Raw genomic sequence first — 24,318 nt, forward strand, 5'->3', positions numbered from 1 at the left:
TCCATTATCGTTAACCAAATAACTGAGATAACCAACTTCCAAAGGACAAATATTTATTTTGGCTGATGGTTTTAGTATTTTCCATCCACAGTCATTTGGCCCATTGCATCTGGGCCTGCCATGGCAGGGAGGGCAAGGTGGAACAAATCACTCACCTCATTGGCAGGGAGTGAAAGAGACAAAGAGACCAGAATCCCTCAGCCCCCTTCAAGGATATACACCCCCGTAACCTATAACCTCCCACTTGACCCTACCTTTTAATGGTTTCTAGCACCTTCCACTAGCACTAAGCTGAGAACCAGGTCTTTAATAGATGGTTTTGGGGGGAAATTCAAGATATAAACTACAGAATCCAGGATAGTTCCTTGATTGACACATCCGGTTTCTAGGATGGGCTGGATGGGATAGCCGAGAGTCACTTATGTAATATTTAGGCAGCTCTCTTTCTCAATGCCATAGCAATCGCCAGGTGATCCAACTTCTCACACTGCGTCTGGCTTCTCCAGAGCATGTTTTCAAAGACTCAAGAAGTAGAAACTACCTGATTCTCCAAATCCAAACCTAGAAATTTACAAAACATTATTTCTGCCTAATTTTACTGATTAATCAGGTTACTAGGTCTGGATGGCTTCAAGGGAATTAGGTTCCTACCCCTGGGTCCTGGCCTGGGCAAGGCAGGCACCTGGCTGGCTCTGGCAGATCCAGGGAGGCTCTGCTCTGCTCTCACCTGAGAGGCCAGGTTTCCTGAGGAGCCAGCTAAGACTACCACATGGGCTTGTTGGGAATGCTGTGTGAGGGGTGGGGCAGGTGGCAAGGCTGGGGGCCACCAGAAGACACCGGGAGAGGAAGAGAGCAACCTGGGAAGAAGGCCATGGGCCTAGGGCAATGGAACAAACCAGCTCAGAATAAGAGGCTGAAAGAAAGCTGTCTGGGCACATGGTCGGAGCTCATCCTCACCCACACCTGTACCTGCAGTGGAAGTTTCATGAACCAACAGCCATTCCTCACTGTGTAAAGTGCACTGAGAGCTTCTGTTCCATTCTATTCTTGAGGTGCTTTGTTTTATTTGCTTTTGCTTTGCTTTGCTTTGCTTTGCTTTGCAGAGCTGGCTGTTGACCAGTGAAGTACAGCAAGTCTATAATTCTGGTGGCTCTGGAGGTTGAGGCAAGAGATTCAGAAGTTCCAGGCCAACCTGGGCAACTCGGTGAGACCTTGTGTCAAAATAAAAAATTTTTAAAGGGCTTGGGATGCAGCTCAGAGATAAAGAGCTTGCCTAGCATGTGTCAGGTCCTGGTTTCAATCTCCAGTACAGGAAAAATAAATAAGTTTTAGTTTTCTAGTGCTGATGACCCTCTGAGAATATGCCTTTCAAAAAAGCCCTCTTCCATCCCTCTCCAAAAGAGGAGGAAACAATGTGCCTAATACAGAGCCTCTTCTCCTACCTCATGAAGGCAAAATATTCAGGATGCTATAAAATCTCATTTTCATTCTAAAAGGAGTGAATAAATATATTACAACAACATTCTCTACAAAATAATTCATTCTGGTTTTTTATTTTACATAATGAACACTTTGAGGACATTTAGAATATTATTTTCTTTCAAAATGATTATTCACTCTTAACTTGGTAGAAATGTGTATTACACAAAGGAAAGTCCATTTCTGCTTTAGTCAGTAGCTGGAGCTAATGTTATTAAAACTAGTGTTCCCATTTTGCTGAGCTATTTAAGACCTGGCAATAATGGGTATTTGCTTTTGCCAATCTGACTTCAACATCTAAAGGTCTTCCAAAAATCTTCTCTGCCAAGAAATGACTGCCTCCAAAATGAGATCCTGAATATCAAAAGGTTTAGTCTAAGATTTAAATCTCCCAGCCCAGTGTTGGGAATGTGAAAGGGACTATTGCTTGTCGCATTAATTATGTGCATGTCAGATGGATCGAAGTGGGAAGAAATTCTGTACTTGAGAATTTCCAAGACAACCTAAAACGATTGTTCTTCATACTGATTTTGCTTCTTCTTTGCAGAATGGTCAGACCGGGGCGGGGGGGGGGGGGACCTTTGAGCATTCGGTTCTTTCTCCACGCTATGACGGATGGCAGACCCTAGGGCTGGGGAGTGCAGATGGAGAGTCAGCTCTGCCAAGGCAGATGGTCAACCTCAGAGGCCCAGATTTATCTGTATCGATATGTTTCTGAAGGGCCAGTTTTTGTATCTCAGTACACACTGTCTGAAGCCCCCAGTTCTCAGTGTGCTTACAATGGCTCGTTTTGCCCAAGCATCCTAGCAACAGATCAACTAACAAAATAGAAACAGACACAGGAGCAAGTGGAATTTATCTAAACCTGCAAAAGGGCAGGGAGGATTCCCCCACCATCCAGAGGCTCATCATTAATGTCAGCTGAGGCCACTGGCATTTCAATATCAGCATAAATCCAACCACAAATGATAGAGTAAACCTGTTGGCCTGTTCCTAGTGTTTCCCAAACAAAAACTATGCAAGTTGTAGTCCTAGTCAGACCATTTTAGACCAACTAATCTTTAAATTGGCCCAGTTAAACTTTTCTATTCCTGTCCTTACAATAAATCAAGTTCAATGTTAAAGGTCCCACCATTTATTGGAAGGAATGGAGGAATGAGGGAAGGGTTCTTCTGATTTTTCTGAGCAATGCTCCCTGTCTATTTAGACCACATCGGACTATTGACAGATCCATAGTTGCTGCTCATTCCAAAAGTGGATAGGATTGGAGCCATAAACCCATTTGGCCTTGGCTCATAATTGGGAATTTTGATGTATCAATTTGGGTTTCACCAGCCCAACTTGTATCTGGGAAAAAAAATACAAACACCAAGAGGAAAGGAAAGGAATTCAGTAAAATGAAAAGCCACTTCTCCCTTAGAAACCAAGGGAAGGCAAGTGAAAGAAATGTAATTAAAATGTCAAGAAACTCACAAAGACTGGGAGCAGTGGCACATTGCTGTAATCCCAACAACTCAGGAGGTTGAGGCAGGAGGATCACAAGATTGAGGCCAGCCTTAGCAATTTATTGAGACCTTAAGCAACTTCATGAGATCCTGCCTCAAAATACAAAGGGCTCTGAATGTAGCTCAATGGTAAAGCTCCCTGGGTTCAAATCTCAGTAGGAAAGAAACGAAATTCTCAAAGACTGAAACTACAATAAATGAAGTAATTGACTTTGAAGATAGTGAGAATTGTCATGCATTACTATGTACCACCTGATACAGAGCATCCCTAAAGACAAATACCTAACAATACACTATTTTCTCTGCCCCATGCACTGAGTCAAGAGCTTTATTAACATGAGCATATCATGCACTCAGAACAAGTAGGAATTAAGTATTCAACCTTCACAGTAACCCTACAAAGTAGGTACTCATATTACCCCTGTTTCAGGATGAACACATTTCAGCTTGGAGAGGTTAAGCGATGTGCCCAATATCCATTGATATTTAACTGGCAGAGTGACAAACCCATGCTCTTCAGCACTCTATGGAATGGCCCTTCATCATGATGGCCAATAAACTTCGGACAGGCTGAAAATCTCTGGGCTCATATTTCAATTCTGCCATTCACTAGCTCAAATCTTGTGCACATTACAGAAAGATTCTGAACCTGATTTCACTTCTGAAACAAAAGGAAGTAATTATCATCAACTCTGTGATTTTTAGGAAAGAGTGAACTAACTAATATTTAAGTGGCAACACAATGCCCATTTTGTAGTAGGTACTAAATAACAACTAAATCACTTTTTAAGAAACTCATTCTGAAGATCTTCTGTGACATTCTACTTCTGAACTACTATGATTAGATATTCACCAATTAAAATAAATAGCTGATTTATTCAAATAATTCAATAAACAATAAATGACTAGTAAAAAACAGTAATCTCCAGAAATATTTGTAACAACATAATTTATCGAGACGCTCTCAACACCTCGCGACTAGTTATAGATGTCTTATAAAATATCTCATTGCTTACTTCTCCCTGCTCTCTCACCTCAACTATTTGTTTTTTGGCTTCTCATTATTTATTTGCCATAAAGTATCATAATACTGTGCAGATAAAATGAATTATTCCATATAATATGCTGAAAACAATGATAGGTATATTGTTTTAGAAACATTAGCTACTATTATTAGTGTGATTATAAAACACTCTACTAATATCACTTAGAAACAGGAATGAAGTAAAACAATTTGGTTCTAATTCATTTTCAGTTGAAATATCAGAGAGAAGATAATAGATGAAATTATATAGACGGTAGATATTGAATGTGTGTGTGTGTTTTTGTGTACACACAAACGTAAGCAAGAGAAGAGGAGAGAACAAGAAGTAACATGGAAGGTGAAGTCCCTCTCTGCTTTCTTCTCAGGGTTACATAGCCCACAGGGACCCATGATTAAGTTAAGTCAGTCTAACTTGAAAGTCCATGTTCCTTCTGCTAAATCATGGTGTTTCCTGTGGAAAGAGAAAAATCTTGCATTTAAGAGGATTTTATGTATTCATTTTCCTCTCTCCTTACAGACAAAAGCAAGAATAGTTGGTGTATCTACATTCAATACAGGAATAATTTTGAAATTATTTTAAAATACCAACAAAGGCATTTTTAACTCTGATCGCCCAAATATACATTCTGAAGACTGCTTTTCTCATGAATATTGCATTATACTAGATAAACATAGCAACAGTGGAGAACAGAGCTTTAGGTCTGGCTCTAGAAATCCACCTAGCACTATAACCTAGTTGTCCTGTCTACGAGTTGAGGCACTTGAAGCAAGTAAACCTTCAAGCCTCTTTCTCTCTAAATCCCTATAAAATAACCAGAATTAAAACCCTACCTCCTTTCACTCTCCTAATTAAACCAGAAGTATAGAAGTACTACAGTTTCTAGAAATATATTGCCAGTGTTTTTCCATTATAGTCTAGATGAAACAAAAACAGCATTAAAAAATACAAGGGAGTTAGCATTGTGTTATCTGGGGATTGTCATGCCCTTCCCCCGCTTTTTTTTTAAATAAGGAACATGTGCACAGTAATTTTCTTTGTCATGATTCTATGCCTTCTTCATAGTGCATTTTGCCAAAGAAACATCGGACATAAATGAACATTCTCAGGTATCCTAGCAACAGGATGTGATTAATAATACCTCTCAGAGCAGGGCAGATAAAATGCCTGAGAGTGAACGCAAACTCAGAATTGGCTACTGAAAAATTGGTAGTGCAGTAAAGTATGCTTGATAAGATTCCACGACAGACTTTATTATACAAAGATGGAAGTAGGAAAAAGTGAGAATATATTTTAGAAGGAAAACTGTATCTGAGCATGAAAATATAGTGTTTTGTGTGCACAATATAATACATATGCACACAATGCATGTGTGTACTAAAAAGCACACACACGCAACACACACACATACAAGACACTGAGTTATAATGCAAATGCCCCTTCTCAATACTGATAAGTCATCATTGAATTGCTGTTTATATGCCTGGGGTTTTAAAAGATCAGAAACAATCACTATGATTAAGAGACTGCTTCTCTTCTAAAATACTGAAATGTACTATAAATTGATAGCTATTTAATGTTTCTCCATGGAACCATATCAACACCTCAAGTCTAAATAGCTTTTAAAAATATCAAGACTCAGTTTATATAAATAGTCTTGATATTTGGTATTTTAGTGTTCAATTAAACACATTTTCTCATATAAGAAAAAAAAGTTTTACCTTGCAAATTCAATTTTTATGAGATTATGTTCCATTTTCATTTCTCACAGGTGGAGTGCTGCATTTAGGTTTAAATAGAAATAAGATGTAAACCATACTTAATGTTTTGCTTTTAAACTAGAATCTGTGATAAGATAAAGCATAACTAAAGCAGAATCCATGTTCATTATTCCAAAAGCCTCTCTGTTATTTTATCACCCACTTTTCTAATATAATAGTTTTCTAAGTTGTCACTTGTAATATAAATATCTGCTAAAAGCTCTATTCAGGTTGTACTTCCACTAAATTTTAGCAGTACTTGCTTCATGCTCTTTCACATTTCAGGGTGGGTTGGAGAGAGACACAGCTCTCTATATGCCAGGTTGATCTGAAGCATTTAGGTTCAGGGCTTGGTGCTGGACACAGGCAGACAGAAAGACACAGGACTCAATGCAGACTAATCATGAGCCAAGCACTGGAGGGAGTGCTATGACAATGATATCAAGAATTAAAGACACCTGGGTATTTTTCCTAAAGAATTAAAATCATCAAACTATAGCAATTTATGCATACCCATGCTCATAACAGCACAATGCAAAATAGCCACTATGGAACCAGCCTTGGTGTTCATCGGTGGATATATGGATGAAGAAACCATATATATATATATATATATATATATATACACGATGAAATTTTATTCAGTCATAAAGAAGAATCAAATGATGTCATTTGCAGGAACATGGATGGAAATTGAGAGCATTATCTTAAGTGAAATAGCCAAACTCACCAAGTCAAGCAATGTATGTTTTCTCTCATATGTGAAAGGCAGAGAGGAAAACAGAAAATCAAAGAGAATCCAGTAGAATGGAGGGAAAGGGTCTGGAGAAGGGAGGAGGGAAGGAAAAGGAGAAATACCAAGGAATAATTTGACCAAATTATATTATTACATCATGTGCATGTACTAATATGGAACAATAAATACCACCATTATATACAATTACAGTGCACCAATAAAAATATGGGGAAAAAATGGCTAAAGGGCCACAGAGAAGGGTTCTCAATTTGGTAGGCACAGAGGGCTGAGGGAAGTGGCCCAGAGGAGGAGTCTTCACAGAAGGTCTGTCAAGAATGAATAGGGTTTGGATAAGCGGGAATAGCACGGTGGGAGGTATAAGTGGGGAGCTGGTGGGTATGTCATTCCTGGCATAATAGGTGAGTGTTCTGTGCCTGAGGATAGTGGCAAAAGGTAGGTTGTGGCCAAATCATTCAGTCATAAATTTCATATTAAAGAACATGGATTTTAATCTTCAGCAGATTGGACGACAAAGGTGGAAAAACCAATGAAATCCAGTAGGAGCCTTAGGAATATGTATCACCCCAGAACAAGATATCAAGTTCATGAACCAGGGGGATGGAGTAAGAAAGGAGAAGACAGAGATGAAAGGCCTTATGGAGTGAGAATGCAAGAGGCTGAGGGAGAAAAAAGAAGCTGAGCAAAAGGGAGCAGGATATGGTTCTTTTAAAAAAACAATTAGAACTTTATAGTTATACATAGTAGTTGGATTTACCCCAACAAACTCCTACAAAGCTGGAATTCTATTTCAGTTCATGACCTTCCCAGTCTCCCTCCCCTCCCCCACTCTCCCTCCTCTACTCTACTAGAAGTCCTTTCAGTCATCTACTTATTTATATTTTATTGATTCTTTTTTACTTATACTCCAAGGTGAAACTCCCTATGGTATATTTATATATACACATAGCAGAATTTTTTAAAGAATTCATTATGCATTGAGGAGGCAATTGTTCTTTGGTTTCATGTTGGGATGCTTTTCATTAGTGTCACTGAAATACCTGACAAGAACAAGTAGAAGAGGAACAGCTTATTTTGGGCTCCTGATTTCAGAGATTCACCCATGGTAGGCTGACCCCTTGCTCTGGGTCTGAGGTGATGACAGAACATCACAGCAGAAGGGCATAGTGGAGGAAAGCTGCTAGTTCATGCAGCCAGGAAGCAAAGCAAGAGAGGGCCATGAGCCAGGGACAAAATATAGTCCCCAGGGGCACGCCCCCAGTGACCTACTTCCTCCATTCATGCCTCACTTGCCTACAGTTATCATTCAGTCATCCATTCAAATTATTCTCCCATAAAATGGATCAATCCACTGATTAGGTTACAGCTCTCATAACGTTATCATCTCACCTCCAAATATTGCTGAACTAACAAATACATGAGCTTTTCAGGGCACACCTCATATCCAAACCCAAGGGATGACTAAGCAGACACCACCAAGAAGGAGCAGTTTTGTAGGGGAATGTAATGATTTAAGGACATGTGTTGAAGTTCAATCGAAGATGCATAAGTTTCCACTACTCTTAAAACTGATGTAGATTTTGGAGTTAGAGATAAGGATCTCAACTAATTTCTTACTATGAAATTAAATATAGAGAGAATGAATAATAATCCACATAAGAAAGACAGACTGGAAAAGAAACATAGTAAGCCATTTCCATTTAAGCACTGCAGTCTGTGTCATTTGATCATTATAACATTGTCTTATGTATGTTTTTATTTTTCTAATTTGAAGTTTAATGTATATATAGTGAAGAATTGAAATCTAATTAGGTTCCTTTTAGAGCTAATCACTTTATAAATCTGTTATTATAACATTTATACAGCACTCTTCAATTTACAAAGCCCTTTCCTCTAACACAGGAGCCAGGAATTGTTTGAGATTTTAATAAAAAAGAAAAAAAAATGATTTAGACCTGTCTTGCCTCCCTTCTGAATCATTGGACCCCAATATTTTATATGAATTTCATCCATTTTTTGCTGGCTTACTCTATGGATTTCATCCATGCAGCAGGTTCGATCCCCACTTTACACATGAAAAAGTCAGAATGACTGATTTGCTTGTAGTCAGCATCATTATAGGTATGTTATATTGAATAAGTGATACAGTCTTTCATATATATGCAGAACAATTTCTCCAGAATTAACAGCTTAAAACTATAATAAGTTTGTATTTTCACAGTTTCTGGTGGGGGGGGGTATTTTGTAGTAACTGAATGGATGGTTCTGGGCCCAGGTCCTCCATGAAGTTGCAGCCAAGATGGCAGCGGGAGCCTGAATGGGACATTCACATGCCTGGCAGGTTGATGCTGGCTGCTAGCAGGAGGTCTGTGTTTCTTTTTGGCTATTAATAGGAGGTTTTAAGATACAGGGACCTTTCCATAGGGCTGACTTGTTTGTCCTCAAAATATTGTCAGGCTTTCCCCAGAAGGAGGGATCCAAGAGAAAGCTACGATTTTTTAGGGCCTGAACTGCAGGTCACATGCTATCATTTCTGCAAAATCCTATCAGTTATACAAATCATCTAATTTAATGTGGAAAGGGACTCTACAGGGACATGAGTATCTGGTGAAAGGAAGATGGGGATCACTGGGAACACTGACTACCACACTGTCTTTATATATCTCAAATACTTTTACTTTCAACTTTTTACAAAGCACATCTTATTTCATTCTGATGCAAATTATAGACCCTCAAAGAGACATTTTTCTGTAAACATAAGTCAAGTTTTGCATGCATTTTTTTTTTGTATTTTTTATTGGTGCGTGATAGTTGTAAATAATAGTGGGATTTGTTGTTACATATTTGTACATGCACACAACATAAAAATGTAATTCAGGTAATATCATTCCATGTATATTTTAGAGTTTTCAAAAATGTTTGAGGCTTCTAGTAATCATAAGTGTACAATCAAATAGTCATCCGTGGCCTATCCAATAGTAAAATTAAATGAGGAGGTACATCACACTTGATAATAAATGAGAGGTTTAAGTGAACTAATCATACCATTTATCTGTTTGAGTCATTAAAATAAATTACAACAAAGAAGGCCTCTGGAAACCACCCAAATGAATAGAATGTGCCATCAATCAAGGTGCCAGTTAGCTGAATTCTACACTTTGAGTTGTACATTTTCTTCTTATTTATACATGACAGTAGAGTCTATTTTCACATATATATGGAGTATAACTTCCCATTTTGGTGGTTGTGGGTTATACATTTTCTATCATGTATTCTAGAACTTTTTAAAGACATGCAGGCCTTGTAGAAAAACTTGAGTAAAGTTCACATGTAGCTTTTATGTGTTACATAATGTCTTAGAAACCAGCTTCAACAGTGAAGTATTGATAGACTAAAAGAAAGTGACTCTGGAAACAAGACCCTTGTTTACCCATGAAAACTGAGTCTCTCATCTCAACAGTGGTGTCCACACACCATCACCATGGTGTAGAGCTCCTTCTCTGAGCTCTTAAGCTTGCATAAGCATCTCATGAATTAGCAGAAATCTTAGTTGGTTTCAGCTTAACCTATTGCCCCATCTTTCCCATCTGGATGTTGCTAAATTCCTTGAAAGAGAAGCCATATCCTCAGCTTCACCTTCCTCATCACCCACTTACCCTCAAGCCTTCACAGTCTTTCTTGTGTTCCTTGCCCCCGGTCTGTTAGGATCACTGCCTCACAATCTGTCAACCACTGTGCACTCAACAGTGTTGGATGCTGTTAGAGCTCTCACCCTAGACTTCCTGAAAACTCTTCTGTGCTGTGTGACACTTCTCTCTGTTGATCCCCCTTGATCTCTGCTGCTTCTGTCATCTCACAGTCTGACATCACAAAACAAAAGTAGCATTTTTGTTTCTTGGTTATTGACCTCAGTCCACTCCTCTGTGCCATCTGCTTTTATGCCTCATCCAACCACTCTGTTCAACCAATAATGGGAATTCCCTCATCTCTGATAGCTCCCAGGCTCCAAGTCCCTATAACACTTCAAACTCAGTATGTCTAAACAGAATTCCTCATGCTGCACCCCTCCACATCTTATCATTTCCCCAAAATACATCACTGTGCCCAGAGTAATTTAGTCACCTGGACTTCTCCTTCTCCTTTGCAACTGACATTTTGTAAGTCACTGAGCCCAATTACATCTGCCTCCCCACTGTCTTCTGCATTCCCTAATTCTCTCCTCTCCACTCCCTGTGTCATGGCCCAGTTCACCCTTTCATCACCTATTGCCTAAAGTCTAGGACAGTCCTCTTCCTTAGGCACTGGTATTAGTGTTCAAATCCTTAGAGCAAGCCCATAGTATGTCTTCTTGATCAATTTTCCTTGTCCATCTTGCCCATACTATTTATTTCCTTTGCCAAGAACCACTCTTTTGCCTATTTCAGATTCTCTTAATCTCATGCATACCCCAAGATACACATCCAATACTCCTTTCTCCATAACTTCACAGGCACCTCCTTCTTTCTTAAAAGAATTGTTTCATCCTCTTGTATCTTTAAACATTCTGCATCTTTTGGTGCACTTCTCATTTCATGTTAGATTGTCCTTTCTATCCTTCAAGGTTATAAGAAATCACGGTCTTATTTTATTTAGCTGTTGTCCTCATAGTGCTTTCCATATGGATTTTCACTTCATGGTTTATTGTTTAGTGAATGACTCTTGTTAATGAGCTTTTTAAAACCAAACAGCATAATTAGTACATATTTACCCAGTTTTTATAAATTAATTTGAAGGCATTCTTTCATCCTTGGAAATTGTGCATGACCACCTCTGGAAGCATTCTGGACGTGGGCTGAAATAGTGGTTGTGTTTGGAAATTGCCAAACACATCTTTCATCTAAGTTACATCATGCTCTCTTGACCCCACACTGCAACTTATCTGCCACTTCTCATTTCAGGAAGAGTGGAGAAGAAAAGAGAACAAAAAGCAACTTCAGGTAAGATTTTGTTTTAATTGGTTCCGGCTTTATTTCCTGTTTATTTCCATCCTTAAAAATCTCTAGCTGTAATTTAGTGTTCAAACATTCACATACAGAGCAATGGCTTATCGTCCTTGAATTAATGATATTAAGTAATTTAATATAAATTAATACACTTAGCCCTTTACCTTGACATTTGTCAGTTATGTCCTTTTCATTCTATCTATTCAAAAGAAAATGAGATGGAATGTATAATTTTTCATGATTATCTATCCAAAGGTAAGTCTTGCAACAAGAAATTTTAAAATATAGACATTGCAATAGTTGACAACTAGTTTCTTTCCCCCAGATGTCTATGAATCTCAGTTGTTTCAAAAACCATTTGTGTAATTGATATATTTCAGAACAGTATTAACTACCTAACTGAGAAGAATCTTTACATTTGGGAGAAATTTTTTAAATGTTTCCACATCTAAATTCTGTAGCCACTCAGAGGTGAATGATGCTTTGGCAAAATGTCAGTGAACATAATAGGGGTTGATATTTACTAGCTAATGAAAAAATAAACTTTTATATTTTCATATGTTCATTACTTTGTTGTGAGGCAAAACAAATTTTCACTTATGAAGTAAATCTTTATAATAGGGACTGTCTTTCAGCTCACAATGCCCAGATATTGCCAATAATCATAGAGAATTTTCATTTGGCATATGTAACTATTCCCATCTCCCTTCTTAAGTCCCCACCAGCCCACTATTCCTATAAGAAGTGGAAGGTGCTAATGTAAAGAAACATCCCTCTCAACACTACCGTCTTTCAACTTCCTTTTTGTGTGTGTGCTGGTGGGGGTCGGGGAGAATCTGTTAACAAGGTTTTATTTATGTTTCCAAACAGCCAGTATATTCTACTGTAGGAAACAGTCTACTTTAATTTAAAAGTGTGTAAATAGCATAAGTCCCTACCTCTTTTCTCCTCCTTAACTTTAGCATTCATCTCAAGCAAGCGGACAATTATTCTCTGTCCAACTTCCCTGTTAAATCTTGTTGTTTCCATTCTCTCTGATGGTCTTTTAAAACCCAATCATGAATACAAAAAGAAAAAGGAAAGAAAGAAAGAAATGTGAAGGCAAGAAACTGTCTGGCCTCCTCACAACTGTGATTACTTCTATTATTGCTCCTTGAGGGGAAATTATTTGTGCTGTTTCTAAAATGCTATTGCTGTGAGGCTGTAGGTACTGGCTTCTTAATTAAGGAAACCTTTTAGTTTGGAAGAAAGCTAAATTGACCAGAGTTTTCAACCAAATGCCTCTTTAAGTTCCTTCCATAGGGATCTTAAAGTTCTATGTTACCAATGTGACAAAAACAGTTAGAGACAGAGGCAGAGAACAATAGTCTATAGGGTTTTGAGGAATCTCCCTTTACTAACGGAGCTAATTTGCTCCATGTGATTCAACTTGTCTGATTTCTATGAGTAAAGGAAGTCAAGGATAACTAATGGATAAAGCCCAACTTATTGGGGAAGTTGGGGAACTCCTTATTAGTTCAAACAACAAAGATCATGCCCTCAAAAAAATCTGTATGTGTAAAGATAGTCAGGATTTTCAAGATCCAAACACAAATTTTGCCAAAATTGTCATAAATACCCACAATCAATCATTTTGTGACCCTGGCCCACATATGCCATCTTCAGACAAAGAATGTGCTTAAGAGGCCAAGAAGAGAATCATGGGCATCTCTATTTCTGCCTTCCTGCCTGCACTTTGTTGCTTGTTCTCTTTAAATTCTACATTCTGCCCGCTGGGTTAGACACCCCTATTGTTTACAGCTGGGTCCCGTCTCTCACCTGAGGAAAATCAATGGTAGATCTTGGGCCCTTTCAATTTATCCCTGTCCAATTGCACTAATCATGATGGAAACTAAAGGATTCAGAAAAGTATATTGTAGATCAATATATTTCCCATTCAACAGGAACCCACCAAGATCCTTATAGTTTTTGTTGGTTAATTCTTTGCTTAAAGAATCATGCATTTAGATGAAAGTTACCCAGAGGTAAGTTTTTGCTTAGGATAAATTCGTAATAAGACCAGAAAGAATAGTAAAGATGTACAAAGTCTAGGCATCTGTTACTCAGCTTTTCAGCATTATGACCAAAATACCTGACACGACTGACTTAAAGAAGAAAGGATTTATTACAGCTCTTAGTTTCAGAGGTTTCAGTCCATGGTCGGCTGGCTTCACTTTGCTTTGGGTCTCAGTGAGATACAACATCACAGTATGTTGAATTGTTTTTCCAAAATGGCAATGAATGTTTCCAGGTTATACATATTCTCTTGTGAGTTCTTTATGGCTTGTGTAAAACAGCATCATATTAGAAACCATAACTATGGCAGAGGAAAGCCGCTCAGCTCAGGCAACCAGGAATCAGGGTAGATCAGAGGAAGGGAAAGGGGCATGGCACACCCATAGTGACCTACTTCCTTCAACCTTGACTCACCTGCCTACAGTTTCAACCACCTCCCAAGAGTCCACTCAGCTATCAATGGATTGGTCCACCGATGAGGTCAAAGCCCTCATGGTCCTCCCAAAACTCCCACCTCTGAACACTGCTATATTGGGGACCAAGCCATCAAAACATGAGCAAGTCCTTGGGGCACATTCCATATCCAAATCACAACAGCACCCCTATAAGGAATGTTGGCAGGAAGGGTCTGGTTAGATAATTCCTAAGGTTCTTTCCCATTTTATGTCTATGGTTCTACTTACTGTTATTACTTAATTTAAGTGAGTTAAAAATCAACACACAAAAACCTTAAATGGCTCATATTTTACTATTTTAACTAAGTGAATCATGTTCTAAAACTTAGGCTAATTTAGTTTGGACTGAGTTTCTCATACAGAATATATCTCAGGGGCTAAGACTGTGAAATAAAGTTGTCCTATAGTCTAGCAACTTGCATTTGGAATCAGCCTGCATTCTGATTATAATCCTGGTTACAGTTTCATATATAATGCTGTTTTCCATCATCCAAGAATAACTCATAAGAGAATATGTATAATGTGGCATGATACATTGTCATTTTTGAAAAATAATTCAAAGCATATTCCCATTGACTCGAAGTTTGGATACCCATACCCTGTTCATACAACATGGTCAGAAAAATCAAAGCCAAATTTGATTACTTGGCTTGGTGAACAATTATACCACATACTTTAAAATATGGTGGTATAATGGCAACTAGACAAAATATGAAGAGTCAGGTTCTTGTTATCATCCATTTCCCTTGAACTAAGGGGCACACAGCCACTGAGCCACATCCCAGCCCTTTTTATATTTTATTTAGAGACAGGGTCTCTGAGTTACTCAGACCCTTTGTTAAGTTGATGAGAATGACTTTGAACTCATGGTCCTCCTGCCTCAGCCTCTCAAGCTTCTGGGATTACAGGTGTGTGCTACCATGCCCAGCCGTTGATTGTTTTAATGACCCAATTTCTTCACCAGAAACATAGAAAAAGCTGGGTGCAGTGGCACACACCTGTAACCCCAGTGATTCAGTAGGTTGAGGCAGGAGGATGACAAGTTCAAGGCCATCCTCAGCAACTTAGCAAGACCTTATCTTAAAATAAAAAACTAAATAATTCAGAGGTAGGAAGTCCTGGGTTTGATAGCCAGTATTAAAAAAAATAGGAACAATGATCAATTTATATAAAAATGCTACTAAGTTTGAAGTACCTGAATTAGAAGAAATACCTGCGTTGAATCCATAGAATTTCTTGGGGGGAGGCAGGGGGTGGCAGGATGTACCCGGTATTGAACCCAGGGGCATGAGACCACTGAGCCACATCCCTATCCCTATTTTGTATTTTCTATAGAGACAGTGTCTTACTGAGTTTCTTAGTGCCTCCGTTTTGCTGAGGCTTGGTTTGAACTCTCAATCCTCCTGCCTCAGCCTCCCAAGCTGTTGGGAAATCCATAGAATTCTTGATATTAAAAAGCAACTTAGTATAAAATACAGTGAAAAATTCTTATAAAGGGGAGTGCTTCATAAGTTATTGTTTAGAAAATCTGTTAGAAGGCTTACTAAGGTAAGTAAGAGACTCCATCTGTTAAGTATATATTGTTCCCAATTTTTCCAACAAGAATCCTTTCCACTTCAGTTAAATATTAAGTAAAGAGCAGTCTTAGTGGAACAGAGAATGGAGTGATCAGTAGAGATGATAATACATACTGTAAAATGAAGCTGTATACTTTCTATTTATGGCATTGGAGCATCCATAAAGTTAGCAATGGTTTGTTCATTTGCATAATCAGTTACCAATAGTGAAGAACCGTGCTATTGTTTTTCTCAACTCAAAAGGTGAAATTTATTATTGGAAATTTAGCACACGGTAGAACACCTGCTTTACAAACTCAGTCCTTTGGTATCTACTTTTAGACTGGGCTTTTTGTTTCTTGGAAATGTTTTGAACAGCAATAACACCTCTAGTTTAAAACATTTTCACACACTTTCAATATGTAGCACTTCAGAATAAAATACTGAAGAAAATTTTCCACCTGTGAGTGAATAAAATGTTTACTTTCTTATATGTTACTCATTTATTGGATGTAAATTTTCAAATAGATACACACTTAGCATGGATTTCTTCTGTCATTACCATTTTTGTATATTTTTGTCATAGTTCCCATATACTATCAAAAATACCCTCAAAATTAAGTATGAGGAAGATCTAATTTGAATGGGAGTAGTTTACCAGGTACAAGATGGGAAAGGGCTGGCTGTCCAGAGAGACAGAGACAAGCAAAAGCGTGGCCTATGGAGGGACATGTCAGTGGTGTAGTAAGTGGACAGATCAGTGGTTTAGGGCACAGTCACAGACCAGAGGCAGAAGGTGTGGCCAGAAAAGTAGGTGTGAGCCATAATCCACAGGGGCATCTGTGCCATTCCATAAAATTTGCACTTTATGCAGTAGATGCTAAAAACCCACCAAGTCCAAGCGATTACAGGATCCATTTTCCTTTTCCAGGGATCCATTCACTAGAAGTATGGAAAGGCAGAGGAACTGCCTGGGGATGGGGAAATCAGGTGGCTTCCCATTTTAATACCTAGGAATGAAAGAATGAAGGTCCCAGGTGTCTTTACCAGGACAAGGACATTAGAGAGGAAGCCAGAGAAATGGAATACAGATGCAGATGGAATTGACTGGACTGACTGGATATGGGAAGCATGGGAGGATGACTCCCAGCTTTCCAGCCTGCGATGAGGTGAAGGGCCACGTGTATAGAAAGCACAGAAGGAGGGACAAGTTTGGCAGGGTTGAGAATCAATGCTGCCATGTCTTTGTTGATGATACTTGGCATATGAGATACAAAGGCAAAACTGTTAAGAATGTTGAACAACTAATAGGCAATACGGCTGATACATCCTGGAGCTCCAGAGAGATGTCTGGGACACAGCTTCACCTTTTAAGTCATTGGTACCCGGATAAGAGGTGAAGTCCTGGTTAGGAGTGAACTTACCCAAAGGGAGTTGGGGGTGTGAGAAGAGAAGAGGCAGGATGCATCGCTGGAAAATTCCTAACATTAATGAAGAACACATTAAGAGAAGTGGGATCCTAAGAAAGACCAAGGATGTCCTCTGAAAATGGGTGGCAGTCTCTGTCTCTGAATCCCAGGGAGGAAGGGAATGAGAAGAAGGAAGAAACGTTCAAGGCATGCCACAATGAGCAGTAGAGTAAGCACTGGAAAATGTCTTTTGGAGTTAGAAAAAGGGGGGCAGATCCCACAGAGAAATTATTTTTTCAAGGGGTTCTATAAATGAAAATCAGATGATAGTGGTTGAATAAGGGAGTATAGAACAAATGCAGACTTTTCAAAGAGTTTTTGAAGGGAAAGGAGAGAGGAAGAAGAGACAGACAGAAACTCAATCATGAAGTCAGAGAATGGATGTGTATTGAAGGTCTGTCATTTCAGTTTCTATGCTTAGTGCCTTCCATTTACCCGAAAAAGGAACTTATGAGGATTCTTTAGGAAAAGTTAATTGCTGAAGGTTGCATACACTTACTAGAGGAACAGAAACGCAATCTATGCAGGGACTTGCTGGAACCAGCTTGTACCATCTGGAAAGATACCTGTGACTACTGACTGTGGCCATCTCTTCCCAACTCTGCATTCAGGCCATGAAGATACCTTCCGATTGGCCATGGTGGGAGTCTCCACACCATAGAAATTGGCAAACACTACAAACCAGAGTTGGTCCAGCTTTAAATATTGACCAGTGCACTGTTAGAATAGCAAAGCCTGGGAATTTCCCACAGCTTTGCAAATGGGACTTGGTCAAATTCACTTCTTCAGCTAACTCTGAGACCTCGATCCAGACCTGTGATTGACAACCAGCCTAACACGGACCCAGACCTCTGTTGAAAACAAAAAAAGAAGTAAATTATTCTTTCCTCATATCCTGTGCCCAAGTGGTCCAGGTTGGAAATCCTTCTATTTATCCATTCTCTAGGACTAAGCTACCAATTTTCTGCTTTGGCCTCCTAGGCAATCCATCCCCAGAGTGTTTGCTTTTTAAGGAAGCTCTCCTGAAGAACTGGTTCTCTGAACTGTGTTAATGAACTCTATTTTTAAAATAGCCAATTTTCTCTGGATTTCTGATTTCAGAATAATATTTATTGTTGAGTGAAATAAAGTCTCTTAGATGCACTTTTCCATCCACAAAATAAAAGACTTGCATTGGGGCTGTTTGTTAAAAGAAGTCTTGAAGAGTTTATTTTTAAACAAACTTCATTTTCCAGACAGTAGAATTTATGATAGAGAATAAATAACAACACAGCTGTGCCACATTATTTTGCAAATACCTTAAACTTCATTGTGTAACACTGCATTTAAAGAGTGTTTTTATGCAAACTAAACAAATCTGAAATGATAAGTAGCTAGTGTAGGAGAAACTGCTGTGTCACACCAAGTAGTCAGAGTAGAAATATAAAAACACCTCCCTGAAATTCCTTCCACATGTTTGATGTTTAACTTGGATTGCTATTATAGTGAGCATAACAGGACTGATTTGCATTCCATTGAGACTTGAAACATGAATTCTTTAGATGTGGGGGAAATAGTATCTTCAGTCACTCACAATAGATTTCATGTTAAAGCAACATGCCCCAGTGTATAAATGAGAGAAACTTACCTCTGTGGCCATTCTTTAAATATGTATGTGGTCCTTGCACCTGAAAAAAAAGAAATGAGGAAAAGTTTTATCATTTGTGTTTGCCAAAACGACTTCAGGTTTCCATCTTAAATTAAATATTCTGTTTTTAAAAAAAAGTCACGAGGAATTCCCAATTAAAATGGAAATTAACTCTAATAAAAATGGACTTTCATGAGCTGAATGATCTTATTAAGCCAGCACAGAACCAAGAGTTTGCAAAAAAAAAAAATTATAAGCTCATGCTAATTTGAATTTATTATGAAAGTGTACCTTATGTGTGTATGTTGTGTTATCAATCAATATAATAGTGTATATAAAATAATGTAGAAATGTACATAAAAGTATGTATAGTAGACTTTTTTCTGACATGATTTGGGCATGGAACATTTCAGGAGAATGCAGATTTTGATAAGTTAAAAGTGCCACTTCCACAAGGCAGGAAAAATACACACAGAAATAAAATACCAGTGAGCCTCATGCTTACTTACAAAAGGAATCTTAAGTTATACCTGATTTTTCCATGGGGAAAAAACATGAGGCTGTATTTCTAACCAAAGAATGATGCCCAACTTTTATTTTTTGAATAGACATGACCACAGACATTTTAATCAACAGTAAATGACAACCAGCCTAACATGGACCCAGACCTCTGTTGAAAAAAAAAAAAAAAAGTATACAAATACTTGTATACTGTGTAACTTAAAGCCCTCTAAAGTAAATGCATGTCATTTGAGCTGAGCAATGCAGAAATCGATCCTATAGATTGTCTTATTCTTTCACTGAAAATCCCCAGATAAGAAACAGGCTTTGCAGGACAGCAGAGCCACCAGGAGGAACTAAGAAGCCAAGAAACACCTGAAGCCTGCTCCTGTCGCAAGTGGGAATCTAACTTGTATGGCAGTTTCAGAAACTCTGGAAAAGGCCAAGGCTTAGTGGGAGAATTAGAGACTCCCAGGGAAGTCACATTGTAGGGAACACCAGAACCAGGGTCCTCTTTCAGAAGTGGTTGAGTGATCGATTGACTGATTCATACTGAGAAACTAATGAATGCCCGTGGATCACCATGTTATTGATTATAGATGGCACATCGGAGTTCTCGTAGAGACACTCATCAGTGTCTAACGGGAGCACTTACAGGAGGGGATGACTCTGAGCATGGCCCACACCTCCACATGAGCATCATTCTTGTTCAGTCTTCACAGAAGGTCTCTTGAACCCTCTCTTGCCTACATCTGTTTGTTTATACATTGCTCCTACGTCCTGGCTATCAGTAAGACTGTGCATCTCTGTGCAACACATTTCTGACTGTACAGAAACAACCTACATTTCTCACTCCAGTCTGCTCTTTTTGTCTTCATAAATGTCCCTGAGATGCATTCTTACTACATGTTCTCTAAAAACACAGCTTTCGGTCCCACTAGCATTCAAAGAGACAAACAACATACCATATTCAAAACCTGACTTTATTTCATGCAATTTTTCTTGTTTCCTTTAGACATTTTTTCTAACATTTTCTAACTACCTAAACTTGCAGACTTCCTTACCATTTTAAAAGTTTCATCCAGGATGAAAGCAAATGTGAACTACATTAAATTTGAGTTTTTTCATTGACCTTCATGGTACCTAGAAATGCATGAAAACTTACTAGAACATATAGTTATTTTCTCTATTTTTTTTAATTTTTAAATTCATTTTAAAAAAATTATGATAAAGTGAATATAACAAAATCTACCGCAATGACCATTTTAAAGTGTTAAAATGATTTAGCGACATTATACATTGTTGTGCTACCACTACCACCATCCAATCACTGAATTCTTTTCATCTATAAAACTGAAATTCAGATCCCATTGAACCCAATACTCCATTTCCCCCTCCCCAGCCCCCAACAGCCAGCATTTTCTTTTCTGTCCCTATCAATTTGACTACTCTGGATACTTCAATAAGTGAAACCATACAACATTTGTGAATTTGTGGATAGCTTATTTCATAATGTCCTCCAGTTTCATTCATGTTGAAGCATGTGTTAGAATTTCCTTCCTTTCTGCAGACTGGGTGATATCCAGTTGTTTATTCACACCACATTTTATTTATCCATTCATCTCTTGATGAACACTTGGATAACATCCAGATTTTGACCATGGTGAATGAATAATTCTGCTACAATCATGGATGCACAAATGTTTCTTTTAAATATATATATTCCCAGAGGTAGAATTGTTAAGTTATATGGTAATCTACAAAGTTTTAATTTAGCAATAATTACTAAATTTGTAAGACTCCCAATCTCATCATTTATGTGTTGGCTTATTTGTTGCTATTGTTGGTGGTGATTTTTACTCTCTTGTGCTTTCTCCTACATTAGCAATACCCAACTAAAAAAATCATACAAGCCACATATATGTCAATCTGATTGACTGATTAAAAGTAAAAAAAAAAAAAAGTGAAATTAGTAACATTATTTAAACTACTATGCTAAAAGTATTATCATTGTAGCATGTAATTAATTTAAGATGCTAATGTGTATTATAGTAAAAAATATCAGTAGGTTATATAATGTAGCAGTTACAAATAAGTGTAGTCTACCTAGACAATAAAGGTATATTTTATGGAAAACTATTTTTTAGTGCTTCAGTGTTTTAATTAAAATTTAAATTAATTAGAATTGTGCTAGTCACATGTCAAGTGCTCAGTAGCCACCTGTGGCTTGGGGTTACCATGGAACTGCACAGAGCTGAACACCATTGCTGGCACTTCTATGGGACAGTGCTGCTCTAGGTTATGATATTTCTGAGGGCAGGGAATTGGATCTTGGTCACTGTCACAGCTCATCACCTGGTGCATAATAAGTGTTCAAACTGTATTAGCCAAATGATAAGCTAAATTTACTTACCAAACACTTAACTGGAGGCTCACCATTTGCCAGATATTGTCATGACCCTGGCACCTTGTGGAGTGAGCTTATATAAGCAACATTCCTGTCCAGGATGTCTTTGCAAAGACTGAGGTTGTTGCAGGTTTTATTTGCTTAATTTAAAAACTAGATTTTGAATGAAATGGGAAAATATACTGAAAACAAAAAAGTTGCTTGTACAGGTCTTTGTTTAATCTCAGTGAATACTGATTTTAAAAAATGAAGGAAAAAGTGGCTTTGTCAAACCAACAGACTGGAAAATGGCCCTGTGAATTTCCTAAGGAAAGAAGTCCCTACGAATGTGGACATGGATTACAAAGATTGGACTAGAGAAAAGCAGAGACACGGGAACATTTGAAAGGAGGGTCTAAATACTTGAGACAATGCAGTGCATTTGAAGAGGTACAAAGGATTATCTCTAACCAACCCCAGGGCCATAAATCTATAAATTAAAATGCAAACTTTATTCAGCATCCTAATTCATTTTGGAAGAGAAGTTACTCATTCATTCATTTATTGAATAATCATTAGTAGAATGCTTATTATTTACTACTACAAGTCAAGGGGAAAACACCAAAGTTATTTATGAAGTAAAGACACACACACACACACACACACACACACACACACACACACACGCTTCTTTTGATTTGATGGTTTGAAGGAAATGAAGAGTAGAATAGTATTTTCTGAATTTTGCCTTCGGATTCATGATTGATCAATTTTGTTTGCCCTTGAATGGGTATTTGCCTAAAGAGATGATGAATATTACCTTCTCAGCATATTGTAACATGAAAAAGAGAATAAAAACCACTGCTTTTCATCACTCATTGTCTTTATTGCACTTGTTGGTTTGCAGTATTCTGCTACCACTAAAAAACATACGTAAATACAAGGAAAGCATATTACCTGCATGCAGAATTCCTCTCCTACCTACATGCTATTGAAAACAGGAGTCTAAGTCCAAAAGTCATTTGGGGGTTGCCTGAAGAGAGATTGCAGGATGTCCCTAGCATCTGTCTTTTACACAATTCTTTGTTGCATCACTTTTAATTGCAATCAAACACATTTATCAGTGACTGATTGGAAATTAAATAGAGACCTCTAAATTTAAAAAAAAATAGGATATCTTTGTTAAGGAATGTCTTATTCTTATTTTTATTGCAAAATGAGCCTAGCCAGTGTTTGTATGCCTACCCAGTGATTGCTATCTGCGGCACATCCTCCACAACAGAGAACAGTACTAGTCACTGTGTGCTAGAGGGACAGCTGTGCACGGACTTCCTGGGAATGATAAGGGCATTTGTTAATATCAAGTGATAGCATTCAAAGTGTCCTTCAACCTGTTTGCAGAATCACTGCTATGAAATTTAAAAAAATGTCCTCATATTCAAAACTAAATTTAACTTATATGTAACTATTGTGGTTGTATAAAATATTAAATTGCAACATTAAATGATTTAGCTACCATAATTGTTGATCTAAAATAATCCAACCCATAAAAGGTCATGACTATATGATCTGTAATGCTATTTGGGGCTGTTGTGTATATTAGAAAGTTGCCATCTTCTTTTTTTAACCCAATGTGAATGTAGAGAATATTTTTTAAATGTAAATTATAAATTCATTGTGAAAATTTATTTTTCTAGTTTTGAACTAGAATGCTAGAAAAAAAATACATATTCTTTTTCATGAGGAAGAGAATGAAAAAGAAATAATCAATTTTAAAAAATTTGACCCATTATAGAAGTCTTTCAATTACAGCTTCTCAGCACACCTGGCTAAGATCTTGGTTTGACACTTAAGGACCAGTAACGTCCAGTTCTTGGTGTTCTAATTCTAGTTGCAATGTTTGAATTCCACTGAACTGCTCAGGAAGCATTTAATATTTCTGTTTTGCAACGACGTTTAATTATCTGAATGGTTTGAAAGTTGGCAGTAGTCAAAGTCTTTGAGAGATCACAAAAATTAAACAAACAAAAACTAAATGACCTGAAAGATGGATCTCATTATCTTCTGTTTTTAAATAATGTATAGTGATTGGTGGCAGAAATAGATAAAGCAAACAGATGCCTCAAATCAACTTGAATTTTTTTTAATCTTTTCTCTTTGAAGATACTGCCTGTGTCTAGTATAAACACCAGAGAATCTACTGCAGTACAAGTTAGTCATCAAACTCTTTCTACTAGGGGATGGTCAAATTTAACCTTGTCACTCATGAGAAAATGTCAAAGGACTATGTCTGTACTGAGTGAAAAGTAAAATATTTGCATATAAGATGATACCTATGTGGGGACATTCAGTTCATGTTTGTGATAGAAATGCAAACACCAAGGCAAAGATGTGACTGATTAAGTTTTTTAACCATTTGATTTCATAATTTATATAAATAAAATAATACAGTATAGGTTACTATTCTGATGGAGAACTAGGTAAAAAAAAAAAATAGACCACAAATGTGACCCTAGAGCACATAAGTGCTCTTCAGGACAGAGGAGTAGGGAAGATTAACAAAACTCAGTTCTGAGCATTTGAAATCAGAAAAAAAAAAAAAAAATCACAACTTTTAGCAACTCCGCATTTCTTCCTACCCACCCCTGCCTCCACCAGCTCCTGGTGTGTTCTAGAGATCTGCTATACATCATACTTGTAGCTAACCATTTTGGATTGTACACTTAAAAGTTCATTAAAAGGGTAG

The 24,318-nt window shown here is 37.7% G+C and overlaps 1 protein-coding gene across 2 annotated transcripts in view; it reads left to right on the forward strand.

The window, feature by feature from the left end:
* The window catches only part of Chst9 (carbohydrate sulfotransferase 9), a 207,599-nt gene that overhangs the window by 65,243 nt on the left and 118,038 nt on the right, over positions 1–24,318 (forward strand). For both annotated transcript variants that reach the window (XM_076837205.2, XM_076837204.2), the window contains exon 2: positions 11,479–11,517. In XM_076837205.2, the coding sequence (XP_076693320.2) occupies positions 11,479–11,517 (39 nt within the window). The remainder of the gene's footprint in view (positions 1–11,478; positions 11,518–24,318) is intronic.

Source organism: Callospermophilus lateralis, chromosome 17 (assembly GCF_048772815.1).
Source record: "Callospermophilus lateralis isolate mCalLat2 chromosome 17, mCalLat2.hap1, whole genome shotgun sequence".
Taxonomy (NCBI): Eukaryota; Metazoa; Chordata; class Mammalia; order Rodentia; family Sciuridae; genus Callospermophilus; species Callospermophilus lateralis.